The sequence below is a fragment of the Acanthisitta chloris genome, unplaced genomic scaffold (genome assembly GCF_000695815.1).
Source record: "Acanthisitta chloris isolate BGI_N310 unplaced genomic scaffold, ASM69581v1 scaffold18351, whole genome shotgun sequence".
Classification (NCBI taxonomy): Eukaryota; Metazoa; Chordata; class Aves; order Passeriformes; family Acanthisittidae; genus Acanthisitta; species Acanthisitta chloris.
In genome coordinates this window covers 23,657-38,498 of record NW_008655643.1, presented here as the reverse complement: position 1 = coordinate 38,498, position 14,842 = coordinate 23,657, and the positions used below count along the sequence as shown (strand labels likewise).

Genomic DNA, 14,842 nt, shown 5'->3' with positions numbered 1-14,842 from the left:
ACTTCAGGTGAATCCTTATTCCAATTATATTAGCTACGGCTCTGAGTATTCCTGGTGCAGACTTAGCAAGAACAAGCTATTGGTGGCTTTCAGATACAAACTGAGTCACCTTAAAGGGTCACAGCTCACCCCAAGCACTGGAAGAGAAAGAAAATACTGTCCAGAAACCGGTGACAGCCAAACAGCTGGAGAAACTTCTGGAAAATGAAACCAGTCTGTATGTTGTGGGATGCTAAAGGCCTCATGGAATTCAGTGGAGTTCTCAATAAAGTACAGCTCCTTGTTGCAACACCCCCTTTAAAACAGCCTCATACTTTCTGCATTTGTCACCTCTCCCCTGGAGGAGTGAGCTGAATGTCCCTCAAAGACACAGTCACTGGGGCCAACAGATCTAGGCCAACTGCACACCCTAAAGCTTCTTCCAGACCTCATGGCTCAGAAGCAGTTGGTTTGTCTCTAGCAGTGCTCCGTTACCACAAACCCCAGTGCAACCACCCTAGCACATGCTGGAAAGGAGAAGGGAGATCGTCTCTGCAAGGGAACATATGCATAATACATGTGGTGAATTTTAATATAATTATTAATTTATACACATAAAAATCCCCTAATACAAAATTAATTTTGCCTTAAGCTTTTCTGTATTTTTCCTAAAAGTATTGCCTGCATTTTTTATGAGCACCGAGCTGATGAACACATTAATACAAGGGCAGCTCCAGTTCTGCACCAGATCTCACTGTCACTTGTCTTCAGTACTTAACACTTGTCTTTAAAGTCTAACAACGAGTGGGGGTTAATGCTGATTTGCAAAGGTCTGACTTTGGCTCATCTCAGCATCAAAACCAGAGCAGACTCAGCACAGGCTGTGTGAGGGGATGTGCCCTGACCTCCCAGAGTGCCTCGGACATAGCCTGTTGGAGAGGAAGGTGGTTAGTTTGGACTCATGGGTAATTCATTCACTCTTTACCTTTCTAACTGAAAAAAAGTCCAGAGTGTAAAAAACAGTGCATCTTGCTATTTCCCCACTGCATCACCTATGGCCAGACATGGAAGACAGGGCTGAGAGATCCATGGGTGGGACGTGCATGGTGTGGAACAGCTGTACACTCAGAGGGGTTTAGTGTGCACTCATTCATATTTTGCTACATGCTGGCTCTACAAGAGTCCCTGTCCTCCTTCAGACACCACCACGAGTTACTTTTGATCTCAGAAGAACAGATATGCAGCCTGAGCATGATGACTTCAAAAACAAAAGGAAGTTACACTTGACTAAACAGACAGCACGTGCCAGCGTTACACTAGGTAATGGGGCAGCACGTGTTTGCCTGTGTGTTTCTTTTACAGCCTGTAATTCTAAATGTTGTCTAGACCTCATGGTGTGTTCAGTATGTGTTGGAGAAACAGCTGCTGAGGTTCTTTCTTTCTGAAAACAACAGTATTCATTTATAGTCTTAAAAAATTAATCTCAGCTTACCTTGTTAGATGCCTACTTAATTCATGAACTTCCATTTCAGAGCTTTTGAATTCATTAAGCTCTTTTCGAATGGCTGCCTGCAAAGGACAAATAAACTCATAAATGTACAAATGAGAGAGATCAAAATAAGTTCACTTTATTCTTAAAACAGTATATTAAAAATGAAGCAGATAGATGACATTATCAAGAAAGAAAGACAAACATAAAGACTTTAAAATGTGAAAAGGAACAGAGATAAATGTTCTAAATCAGATAAAGGGAAGAGATAAAAGCTTCAGTAGAATGGCTCAACTTGAAAACGTATTGCAGACAATGCAGATACAGGATGCAATTCTGGCTTATTATGTAAACACTTTCATGTACAAAATCCAAATTAGCTTAAACATGAGAAAAAAATTGTGCCCTGCAGTTTCTGAGCACTGTGATCTGTTTCAGAGCTGGACTGTGAGCAAACTGGGCCTGGATCCTGCCTGTTTGAGATGTGTCTCCTGCTTTTACACGGTCCTGAATTCCCTCCGGTGAAGTTATCTGAAGTGGCTGATCTTAACTTGGGAAGGAAAGAGGGATGCCTGGCTCCCTACCCGTCACTGCCTCAGGCTGTGCCCCCTCTGTGCTCCTCCTCCCTTCTGACCCAGCTCTGCTGTTTACTGAACCAATTCAATACTAATCCAGCAGAAAACCAGCCATGGGCAGTTGTATTTGGCCCCTGCAGAAGACCCTGTTATCTATGGTCTCTGTGGCTTGTCCATGAGGGAAAAGAAAACCAGGGAGACTGGCAGGAAATATTGAAGAGTAACAAAACAGGGGTATTGCAGGGACTCAGCTGCATGGTAGAGATGGCACTCAGCAGAAGTGGTTCAAAGTCAAGGCTTCTGACAGTGCTTTGAGTTGTATCTCACAAATGGGCTCGTGGGTCACCCACTTGTGAGCTACAAATATCAAAGGGCTGTGAGTGTTTGGAGGGGATGTGCAAGGTGGTTTCTGTGGCCAAGTGCTTCCACAGGTCCAAGGTGTCAGAAGCACTCGTGTCTTTCAAGGATTTTTCTCAATGAAGGAAATGTAAACTAGTATGAGTATCACAAGCCCCAAATGGCTTTTGCAACCGCCATTGATCCAGTCACCAACTACCTTTGCCGTGACAAGCCCTAAGTGATAGGTTTTGTGAGTGTTTTTGTACAGAAAAGGCCCCTTGTGATCCTTCTACATAGCTCTGGGTTTTTTTTTCCTTTAGAAGTGCCTGTCAGGCTCTGCCTCCATCCATTAGGACGGAGTGATGGTTATTCAGCAGCCCCAGGGCCTACCTTCAGCAGTCCAATCTGCCACTGAAGTGACTGAACAAGGCCACAGGGGCTCCTGACTCCCACAGGGTCTGAGATCTGTTCCCCCCTCATCCCTCATCTGTTGGAGAGATGCAAAAGTGCCCTTTGCCTTCCCCTAAGAGCCAGACCTGATAAAGACAAGCTCTGACTCAAGCCAGTTCCCTCCACCCAGTACACAGAGCAAGATTTACTGACAAACAGGAAAGCCCATTGCTAAAATCTGTTTCTGCAATAAATCTAGGCTGTGCTGACCAATGAAGACACTATTGAATCAAAGCTCTGAAAGAAAATAATCTTTCATAGGATGATGCAGTTTTGCTGGGCATTTTAGAGTTGATTTCAATTTTCTGGCTATTTTTTCCAACAGTGGACAAAATGGTGGGGAAGAGCAGGTCATCTGAATGGCAGAAATCAGAATACTTCCCACAGAACCCAACTCCAAAAACAATCTAGCTGCTTCCTTATGCCATAAGGGGCATTAATATTAGAATGACAAACTTTTCTTCTGTTGGTGCTTTGCTGAGAAAAGGTTTATTTGGAGAACTTAAGCCCTTTGCTCTGAGTATTGAGTTTGCACATGCAATGTAAGAGAAGAAAAAGTGATGTCAAAGTACTTTGCTTTAATACTGAACTCTTTACCAGGCTACATCTAATAGTGGTATTTAATGCTTGTTTTTCTCAGAGACACAGGATGAGGAAGGACTTTTCTGGACACCAAATCTCCGTGCTCAGCTGAAGTTTCTATATGTCTTTCATCCCAAACAGGGATCTCTCACAGGCTGCAGAACCAGCTGGGAGATTTATTCATTCCTCTACCAATTAGGAGTATGAAACTAAGTCAGTTGACTAAGACCTTGTCCAACATAGTGAGATAAAATGGGAAAAGCTAATTTAACCCAGTATATTATGGTCTGTTGACAGTCCAGAGTAAGATTTTCTTTTTTTCAGGTTAGTTTATGCTACATTAACTTATCCAAAGCTAAACTGAAAGAAGCCCTCTGCCAAGGAGAAGACCAATGGTCACAAAACTATGCAAGTCCTCTGGTTCAGTTACACAACTGTAACAGGTTCTCCTTTCCTCTGTGGATGAAACAAAGAGCACCATAGATGAGTGTCATGGCCAGAAATCCTGCTCATGTCTCTAAACATTGGACATCTCCATTGCTGCATGAGTGAGTTCCATGGCAGAGAAATAGTCAAGGCTTGAATTCAGGTGTCTGAAAGTCTTTAAAATTACAGAGGCATCATAGAGTGACTATAAGCATAAGAATCACTGACCAGTCTCATAGTCCTCATTTCTTACAGAGTCCAAAACCATTTAAGTCTTTTTCCTGAGGCACCATTAAGACCCTCAGAATGTGACTGAAATAATCTGCCAGCAATTTAACCCCTCTACCACCAGTGCTGACACCAGAGACACCACTTAGTGGAAGTCCCACTGGTGTTCATAGGACAGTGCCATCAATAACAAATGTGTGTCTTTTCTTCATCTGCAGGTCTCACACAATTTCACTTTAGTGCTTAAAATACTCCATGGTAGAAATCCTGAGAAAGAACCCCTGTTGTAACACTCCAGAGAGAAGTTACCTGGCTTTGGAGGGACGGAGGTACCTTTGCCAATTGACCTGCTGGCATTTCTGCACCTAAGCTTGTTCTGTCCTGGTGCAGCAATTCTGGCAAATGCTCCTGTCACACTACTCTTGCAGGATCTCTCAGCTGGTGGCATTTTGTGGGCAAAACTAAACCCAACAAATAACAGGGCTGCCATCAAGACTTTTCCTCAGAGCACTTGGCATTCCTTCCCTCTCCTGGTTTCCACACATACAGAAACCTTGGCAAAGATTTATGATTCAAACAAACAAACCTTGTGAACAGGAAGAAACCACAGGTGTGTTGGGAAGGGACATCAGGGGGAGGTTTATTCCTTGACAGCCACAGGACCTATGGGACCTGAGGGATGCCATTTGCCACAACATGCTTTACCCGTTCAGGTCATGGCTCTCCCAAGGTCACTCCACTTACTTTGTCGGCTGCTGTGAGTCGTGTCCAGGGTTTGTCTGCCCTCCTGTCGTAGTCCTGCGCGTCTGCCACTTCCACGTAGTCACTGAAGCGGATGAGGATCTTCCTCTCACGTAGCTCTTCTACCGTGGGCCTTTGACTCAGCTGCAGGTTTGAGGAAGGAGTAGAAAAAGACATCAGGACTTTGCTTTTTCCCTGCAGAGTGCTGCTTGGGGATTTATCTTACTACAACCACCATTATGATAATAAGAGGATTCAGACATTCCCATTACTGTTGTTTTTTTCAACCTTTCACAGAACTGCTACCTGGGAAACGACCCCTTGTTACAGCACCTTGAATATTATCCCACCTTGCTGCCAGACCTATGGCAGCAGGATGGGATGATCTTTGGGAAGCAGCTGGGGCTGGAGACCCCAAACCTTATGCTGAGGTTGATCACTCTTGGCAGAAAGGAGATGTAATGCAAGAAAGTGTCCTAGTGCACTGATGTCCCAGGAAGAGACAACACAACTATACAACTATATAACTATAAAACTACCTGCACAGGCTGTTCACTCCCCAGCCTTCTGCTGCTCTGTGTGTGCTTCTGTGTTGCCTGGGAAGAAGTCAGGCCAAGGCAAGGAGCAGCTCCTGCCCTGAATTATGTGCAAAAGGTAACAAATTACTTTATCTACCATTCTGGTAACTTGTCCTTACCTCCAGAAAAGGCAGGTAGGATGACTAGTGCTCACTGAACTTTTCACTGTCTCTATTTTGTGTCACAGCATATTTGACTTTTAACAGTTTATACATCATGCTACAAACAAACCAAAAAATAATGGCAATAGTGGATTGTATCATGTCAAGAGAGCATTTTCATTGTTCCAAAGCATTTCTTTCAAATTCCACAGCAGAAGAGGCAGCCACAGTCAAAACTCCTCTCAGATTAGTAAGAGCAGTGGCCTGGTAGTCCATGTATTGCACAGCCATGGGCAGGGGCAGGAGCTGGTTGTCAGGGATGAATTCTCCTTGCATGCACAGCATGCTGGTTAATGTCAGAAGCAATTACCCAAGTGTTTCTGAAGAAAGTGCTACATAGACGTGTACCTGTGGCTAAAAAAGTTTCACTGTTAGAGTGAAACATCAGGATACATCAGGAAAAATAATAACCTGGTAACAATTACCTACGTAGCGAATCACGTTCTTCCCACTCACCTTGTGAGGAGTGAAAAGTCTAAATATTTCACAAAATGCTTGAGACTCTGTTCTGCAACATTATTCATGCTCCTGAATTTACCTTCCTCCCAAATTAAGTATCTCAGTTCTCTGCATTTTGTTTTCCAGGGAGCAGTCAGGATACTAAGTGGAGGGTAAAAAAATCCCACTTTCTCTAGCATTTAGATGCTGATGCAAAAAAGGTCCACTACCCCATCCTGCCTCTGGCTTTAAGCCTGTGTGCTTGCTCTTGGCATGGATGGTTGAGATTCTCTTCTCTTGTGATGGGGGGTGACAGTGGGGCTGCCACTGACAGCCCTGAGCAGGCACCCGCTAACCGGGTCCAAACATGTCACATGTAGAGTCTGCAGAGCTGCAGTAATGCCCCACCTGTGAGATGCTTAGGAGAACAGGAATGAGTATGGGAATTCTATCCCTCCTGGCTGCATACCAGCCGTTTTGCACACACCAAACGCAGAGAAATCACGGAAAGCGTAACCGAGAGCACAACTCGACGCTCACTTATGTGATGCCCTCGCCTAAGACAGCTGGCATCTACCAAGTCACAGCTCAGCAGTTCATATGTTGTCTCCAAAGACATTTTAGGATGAATTATAACACTTAATAGAGGGGAAAACTCCTTATTGGTTTGAAAGAGAACAACTTTGAAACTTAGGATATTGCAAAGATCTTAAAACTAGACAATCTTTTCATACCCACCTTCCTCTATCAGAAGCAGGAAGTTTCCTGGGGTGAGATGCTCTACATGTGTCTGTCACACAACATTCCTCATATTTCTTTCAAAAGCTTCCTAAGAAAAGACCCACTTCCTATACCCATGCTCAGGACAGCCAAAAAGCATGTATGCAATGAGGCTAGCAAGAAGTATCCCTTTCTGAGCACAGGCGACATGTTTTGGGGATTTAAAAAAGCAATATGCATACACAGGAGGCTTAAATTTTTTGTATCTTTTTTTTTAAGACAAGAAGATAAACATATCTCTGAGCTAGAGTACCATGTCAGAAAAGCCAGAGGGCACAATAAGGTAGATCAAAGCACATCTCGATTTAAACATGTTGTTTTTCATTCTAACAGAATGAAATTCTAACTAGAATTAGCTCTTCTGCCTGGACTCCTGATATTTACACCTAAGCCACCTGCAAGCCAAATACACACTGCAAACAAAAACAAGAAATGCAAAGTGATATGCCACACTGAGTATAATTACAGCTACACTATGAGTGAGGCTTCTCTCTGTCCTACAACTCATCTTGAATGTGAGCTCAAACTGGCAGGTTTTTCTAGCAGCCCTTGTACTAGGAGCTGCAGGTTTGTTAGCACTGACACATTATTATTCAGGTAGCAAAGCAGAGATTTGCTTTCAGTTATTTAAAATCTAACCTCTGACTCTGGGAATAGGGAATCTTTCTGCTGAAATAATATTATGACTACTCCCAAAAATTTCAAAGATAAAGGTGAGACTTGATCTTCGCTTTCATCAGCTGCTTCTTTTCTTAGAACAGCATGAATTAAGGATGATTCACTAACATTATCTGCACACTTCTCAGCTTTTATCATTTTAGGATTTAGCCTAGATGTTTTTTTCAGATTAGAAAGGAATTTTTAAAAATATAAAAATATCTTACTGCATGGAGTATGACAACACCAACAAGATATGAAATCCTGTGAATTAAACTCTGTGTTTCTAAATGGCTATGAGGGAAGTGGGAATTCCTACAAGCTTTCTGAGCTGGAATTGTACTTTCAAAAAGTGACTGACTCTATTTCACAGCTTCTGTCAGCTCCTGACATTAGCTGGCTTTCGGGTTTGTGCTAATCCAAGTGATGTGCAAGTTTGTACAAAGGGGAAGGCAGGTGGCTGCTGATAGAGTGAAACATGCCATGCCAGGCTGCTGTCTAGGAGGTGTCAAGGAGGCAAGAGCATCAAGGGCCAAAAAGGTGGTGATACTTCTGCTGGCAATGTGAATTCATTGCTGGTATTTGCCTCAATGCTGTACTGGGTCTTAAATTGCAAATTTGGCTTCCTTGGTGTGCTGGGTGCGGGTGTCAGAGAAATGACAGTAAATGTTAAGGGTCATGCGATGGTAAGTTCTCATATTTGCTGCACTATTTAAAAATCAAATCAGGTGCATCACGTGCACATTTTACACCACTGAAACTCACTGTAACCCTTTGGTGGGTGTGAACAGCAGTGCAAAGAATTATATGTGAAAAAATGTCAAGGGCATAAGCACATTCTGAAACTTTGGTGTTAATGTGCATTTTTCATTCTTAGGTGACACCTGAACATAAGACAGACTAAAAGCTGCTTCTTTATCTGAAGACACAACTATTGCTGTATATTATTTTTAGAGGCCCTGTCTTTGCTTCAGAAACCTACAGCCAGTGCAACTTCAGGTGGCGATACACCCTGTCAGTGGTGGGAAGTGACATCCCCACAGAGCAGTGAGAGCACGTAAAGCACAGAAACTGAGCAAACAGTTCAAGGTGACCTAGGAGGTCTGGGGCAGAGCTATGAACAGAAAAAAAGATGCACTGACTCTCATACCAGTACTCTGGCTGTGAAAGAGTCCTGAAATCCACAGCTGATATCACATAGTTCATGTGTAGCCATAAATCTACATATATTTCCATATATAAATACATGCATGCAAAATATATTCAGTACATTAAACCAAAGTGCCAATCTGATCATGCTAAATGTAAGGAAGGGGACAACCACACTGAGTGGTTTTCTAAAAGCCATTAATTAGAGTTAAATTATTTGAACAATTAACAAACTGCCCTGCCTCTTTCTCATGCCACTGCCAAGTGTTTCACAGTATGTTTGGGCTGCCCAGAGCCCCCTTAACTCCTGAACAGTTGGGGAAACAGCTTCACAGAACAGACTCTTAAGCAGCTCCACTGCAGGTGTCAGTTCAATGTGTGTCCATGTTGAGGGCATAGCTTACCTGAGATCACACCTTAGAGTTTTTAGTTTTTTGACCTATGAGCTGTGGCCTCTTGGGTCAAAACCACTTAATGCTACAGAGTCCTTCCTGGACAACACCTGAGAATGAGCTCTCCTAACAGGCAGAATAGAGCACGTTCAAAACTTACAGTAAACGGACATGGCCAAGGACACAATGCAATTGCCTGCACAAGGCAATTGTGCTCCAAGCAGGGAGAAAAGGTTCTTACTGAGCTGGACCCTTTTTCACTTAGCTCTGTTAATGCCAAAGGGATGTATGTGCATGTGCGTTTTTGGACTTTTTCTATGTGCACTACCTGGGCATTTACATTTCTGTTTATCTATTTTTGAAGATTGGTGAACTGAGAGAGCAGGATAATTTTATGCCAAGTGACTCATTATTTGAATGTGAACCAGGGTAAAAATCCCTTTCGAAGTAAATGGATTTGTATTAATGCAAAAGCATTAAATGAGGACAAGACCTCTTGTCACAGGAGGTCAAGATTTCCTCTGTATATTTTGGATCACTGTAGATACAAATGGGCAATTTGGAATTAACACAAACCCCTTTGTCCTCAGCATGGGAAATGAAGCAAACCCAAGCACTGCCACCAGGTAAACTGGAGGGGGATGTAATCTTGCCAGTATGGTCTTGGGATTTAGTCAAATGTGAAATGCTGAGTGCTCCACTTCAGTCACAAGGAAGCTTGTTGTCTTGGCACTTCATCATTCTGTGCTTTGTTACCTCGTTAAAATGTTATGGCTGTTATTTAAGGAGGAAACCAAGGTGAAAAATTACAGACCCTAACTAGCAGCACACACAACCCCCTCTCTCCTTTGCTCCACACCTTTTGGAGTAAAGACATAGGAGCAGGATGTAATGAAAATGCCCTGAAGACCTTTCCCTCTGACTATAAATGCAGTTTATACAAATTAGCCACTAACCTTTTTTCTTCTCTGACCTTTCCCCTCCCCCATGCCTCGCTCTGATGAGTCCCATCTCTCTCAAGAGTTCATTATTTTCAACAGCCTGTGCTGATGCAAACCGGTGGAGCTCAATTAAAGAAAAGATTGAACATCTTCAAGCAAGCAAGGCATTTCCCAGTGAGGCAGCAGTGAACAGAGAGCTTAAATTGTACCAGGGCAGGAATTTAATGGGAACAAAGACTTCAGATTATTGCATGGATTTTAAGAAACAGCCACACCTCATCATTTTGGTTCTGAGGTATTTCATTTTGGAGCTAAATCTCTGGGAAAAATAAGCTATTGGCAGTGGGGGGATAGGAAGCAGTAAACAGCTCTGGGGATTGGTGAACGTGATGCCATTTGCGGGAAGAGAAGGTAGGAGAAGAAGAGTTTTATTCCTCTTTGCAAGTGATTTGTAACGTGTTCTGTTAATTCAGGCTATGATTCTCTCTTTCTAATGGAAGTCCTCGGGGAGCACTCACACTTGTGTTAATTGCCTTGGTGCTTGGCCAAATTCACTGTGCTTCAGAGAGGATACATTCCTAGTAGTAATTCCTGGGGGCCCAGATCTCCCTGTGGATGTGACCCACCCACAACACTTCTCCTAGAGGGCCTCTGCACATTAATATTCTTGGAATGTGCTTGCGAGCCCAGACCAGCGCTCAGAGGAAAAATATTTCCTAATCCACATGTCCTTCCACTCAAATGACACAAATCCATGCATCCAAAACTGCTTGGTGGGCCCTGAGGGACAGGAAGAGAGAGGACAAGGGTGGCTGGATGTACAGAACAGATCTATAGGCATTCTCAGGTGACAGGCAAATACACTTCACCTCTCCTTCCTTGGGCAGGAGGGACACGAGCTACGGAGAAACTTACCCAACAGCATTGGGTTCATTTTGTTCTTTGAATGGCTGTTATTCCACATCCCCAGTTAATTTGGAGTTAGATGAGTCTGAGAGGATAAAAAGTGCTTAAAGGGAAAGTTCACTATAGGTCACCTGATTTCTTTTTAACTTTTTTTTTAGAAATTGCCTGTCCAGATGATGAATTCAACTGGATATTTATTGCTGACTTTAATAAGGCATCTAGACCTAGCAAGGTAATCTTACTTATTTCAGCATTGTCGTGTTACAACTTATCATCATAATACTGTAACAAAATGTCAGTGCTGAAGGAATTTTAAGAACAGCTTTTTAATGGATGGAGTGGGTCGTTCCCTTGGAGTTGGAATGTCACCACCCAAAAATCTGGGGACAGTAGCAGTTTCTATAGTGCAAGGTCAAAAGTCTCATCAGTGGCTTCTACAGAACCCCCTTCCCTTTTTATTACCAACTACGAATGGTTATGAAAGAAGCAACATGGCACAGTTTCCTTATGTTGAATTTACCCTGTGGGCACGTGTGTGCTTTAACACTCAGTGCAAACAGAAAGGGCTGCTGGGCAACACACTTGCCGTGCTCAATTAAACTTCTGCTTGATCTGAGATTTAAAATCCTTTGGTAATAAGACTTCAGTGCAAATCAACAGAAGGAGCCTGCCACTCTGCTCTAACCACGACGACACATCTGGGACATGCTCATGAAAGACACAGCTGGGGAATAACAACTATTTTTGCAGGACTCACTAGATAGTTGGCATTTTTAGTTGTTATCTAAAACACTTTGCACACTTTATTCACTTCATTCCTCTAGTGATTTCTGAGCTTTCATGACGATATGTTTGGTAGGTGAGAACAAAATCTGTTGTTAGATCAGGTCTGTGGTTCTTTCATTAAAATTACATGTGTCACTAAAACAATTTACAACAGTTTAAAAAGAAGATCCAAATCAAACAATGCTAAGTCACGTTGCTATGAACCTCGCAAACGTGGGTGAGAACAATCTTTACTAAGGAGGAAGCCAAAAAAGACTAAAAGGAATGTGACTGAGAACAGAGATATGAACATTAAAGAGCTGACTGTGAGGGGCTTGGACTGCTGCTGCTCTCCCTGTTGTTCCTACTTAACAGTGCAAACAAGACAAAGCGAGAAAACTGCTGAGGCTTCAGAGAGCAGACACACTGCTGTAGCAGCCTGGGCATTTTAGTTGAGTGTGTGGCTGTAGCCTCTGTCTGCAACAGACAATTCATGTCCTTTGTACCTTTCCTACAAAACAGTGGAGGATGGGGACCGTATGGTGATGGTGCTGGCTCAGTTAGCAAGCCCTCAATTCTTAGGCAGCAGATTGGGTATGGGTAGCTTTGCTTTTTATGCCATTCATGAAACAGCATCAAGTGCTGGATTGGATTCCTGCATGTGCTCACCCTTCAGCATACAGGGAAATTGAAAGCCTGGTAAAATGGTATTTCTAGCCTTTGCGCAGAGCCTACATCCCATGAAACATCTGCAATGCAGTTAGGATCTTTTCTTGCAAGCAGTGCTACAAGGGAATGCAAAACCATCCCTCTCATTGTGGTCAGGAATTTAAGTGTTAAAAATATAATATGTCAGTTCTCTGGCCTGCAGTCTTAGCTCCTATAGACAACAGCAGTATCCCCCCCACCAGTTACCAAAAATTCTGCCTATATACATGAGCTGAGAATACAGCATGAGATTTTAAACCAGAAGGCAATCCAGCCCTCTGAATGTAACCTTCCCATGTATATTTAGAGCCTTTTCCTTGTTATCATTTATACCATGAACGCTGTGATCACATAAAATTTTACAGGAAGGGAGTGGTGCTGCTTCACAAGCACGTGAGGTTTTCAGGGGGCTTTCTCCACCTCTGGAGAGAGGAAATGCCAGTGGTGAAAAAAAGTTTATCTGCAATAACAGGGTGGATTGTTCACTGTGTATGTTGGGGCATCTGTAGATATTTACACCAGCTGCGAAACTGAATGTGTATCTGAAACGACTGTTCTTCAGTTTTAAGAGCAAATGACTTTCAAATGGGAGGAAAACCAAAACCAAATGATGCTGTTTTCTTTGTCTTTCCCTGCCAATACAAGATTGTTTTCTGCACTGCACACTATTTCGCAAATGCTTATCTCTATTTAGTTTGAATGCCTCAATTGACAATCTCCCTTTCCAGAAAATGTTTAGTTCCCAGTTTAATGGGTTATTTTGGTGGAATGTTCAAATGCAATCGGCATTGTTTTAACTTTGCTCTCCGTAATGGCTGCAGAAGCCATTTACAAGGAGCAAGGTTAGACCAGTGCGCATCTCTCTATCCTTCAATGTTCAAAACTCCTTCAGTTATGAAGGCTAGGTCTTTTGTCCTGTTTGAAATGTTACCAGTAACAGCACGCAAAATGGTTCCCTTCATTCTCTGTGGACTTACACCCTTTAACATTTCCGATTTCTTTTATAGATTTCTTTTAATCCTTGTTTCACACTACTTTTGAAAATGGTAGTGAGGAAAGGGAAAAAGGCAAACAACTGTGCAATAGGGAGAAAGTTACAGCAGTGTCATAATAGCATCAAAGTTCTCACCTTACGTGTTAATCTTCTCTTAATCTCTCGTTTTTCCTCCTGCTCCTCTTGCTCATTCCGGGCTGTAAAAGATTTACAAGGATCTCAGACTGTGGACTCATCAGGCATGCACACTATGCAACAAAATAAGCCTTTCCATCAGTATATGAATGTTTCAGGACCTCTCTGATGCACAGTGTGTCCCTCTGGGGCTGGTGAACGTTCTCGATCCGTAGCTACTGCGCTTCTTCACATGCTTCATAAAACATCCACAGCTTCCTTTCCTTTCCCTGTGTTGGCACCTATTTATGTGTCACTTTCTAGAAGGGCTGGGCAGAAAGCCAGCTCTTCAGAAAATGTTATCTCCCTGTCCACAGGCCTGGTGGCCTCAGGGGGTTCAGCTACGGTATGGTTGGATTCTGTGAGGCTGCAAGGTCAATGGTTGGAAAAGAAACACATGCATTTTTTTTCCATCTACAGAATAATTTCTTGCAGCTACTCTTTGGAGCTAATAGAAAAAAGCTTCAGAATAGAGGTATCAGGCAAATTGTGCAACTTCCCATGACCTGAGCAGAGTTAAGGAGAGTGTGTCCTTCCATCATGAGCACCACGCTGGAGCATAAAAGCATATCCTAGGGCAATTCACTTTCAACATTAAGCCAAAAGATCGCATGCTAGGAGTTCTTATCAGGGCATGCCTCAATTATTCTCCCTCAAGAGGATGATAACAATCGAGTACACTAACTCTTCTTCAACTTAGGAGCAGGCTGTCGTGCATGTCTTTGCATTGAACTTTACCAAAAGTCACTAAAATCCCAGGTTTGTAGGTACTCAGCTACTTGATCAGTTAGGATCCATATCCACTGCTTCGTTGATGGCTGAAATGCTCCTTACTCCAATCATTCTGGCACATAACAGGTGAGAGCAAATACAGCTCATCAGCTTTTCCAGTCAGTACTCTGTGCCCCTGCTGTGATCTGCTTTTCGCTCAGATAGGACTAGCTCAGGCAGGAATAACTCTCTGCAGGGGAGATTATGGACCTCAAAGGCCAGTTTAGGATAGTTGGCTTGATTTCAGTTATTTAACTTTGGACTGAATTAAACTCAAGGAGGAATCCCACGTTCCGCGCTGCTGATTCTGCGGAGGAGCAGGCACCTCCGGCAGAATGGCAGTACCAAACCACCAGCTGTGGTTAGCAGTGACAGCACTAGCCAGCACTCCCACTAACCAACTGTGACCAGCTAAAAATAATTTAAGGAGGTACTAACTTAATGGAAGTCTGCCCACAGTGGAGGGGATGCAATGTTTCAAACCAATGCATACAAGTCAGGGGCTTTCCCCACACAGAAGTGAGAGAACTTCAGAGACCACAAAAGGCTCTGAGTAGGTGAGGAGGGCTAGGTTGTAAGCCAGGTTTCTTGCTGCTCAGGACAGTAGAACTGACAGGTC

General features: G+C 43.1%; 1 protein-coding gene across 1 annotated transcript in view; it reads right to left on the bottom strand.

The window, feature by feature from the left end:
- LOC103811058 (phosphatase and actin regulator 1-like) overlaps positions 1–14,842 on the bottom strand; it is a 19,798-nt gene that overhangs the window by 903 nt on the left and 4,053 nt on the right. The window contains exons 2-4 of the mRNA XM_009084004.1: positions 13,414–13,475; positions 4,813–4,953; positions 1,472–1,548 (exon numbers count right to left, since the gene is read on the bottom strand). Of these exons, the coding sequence (XP_009082252.1) occupies positions 1,472–1,548; positions 4,813–4,953; positions 13,414–13,475 (280 nt within the window). The remainder of the gene's footprint in view (positions 1–1,471; positions 1,549–4,812; positions 4,954–13,413; positions 13,476–14,842) is intronic.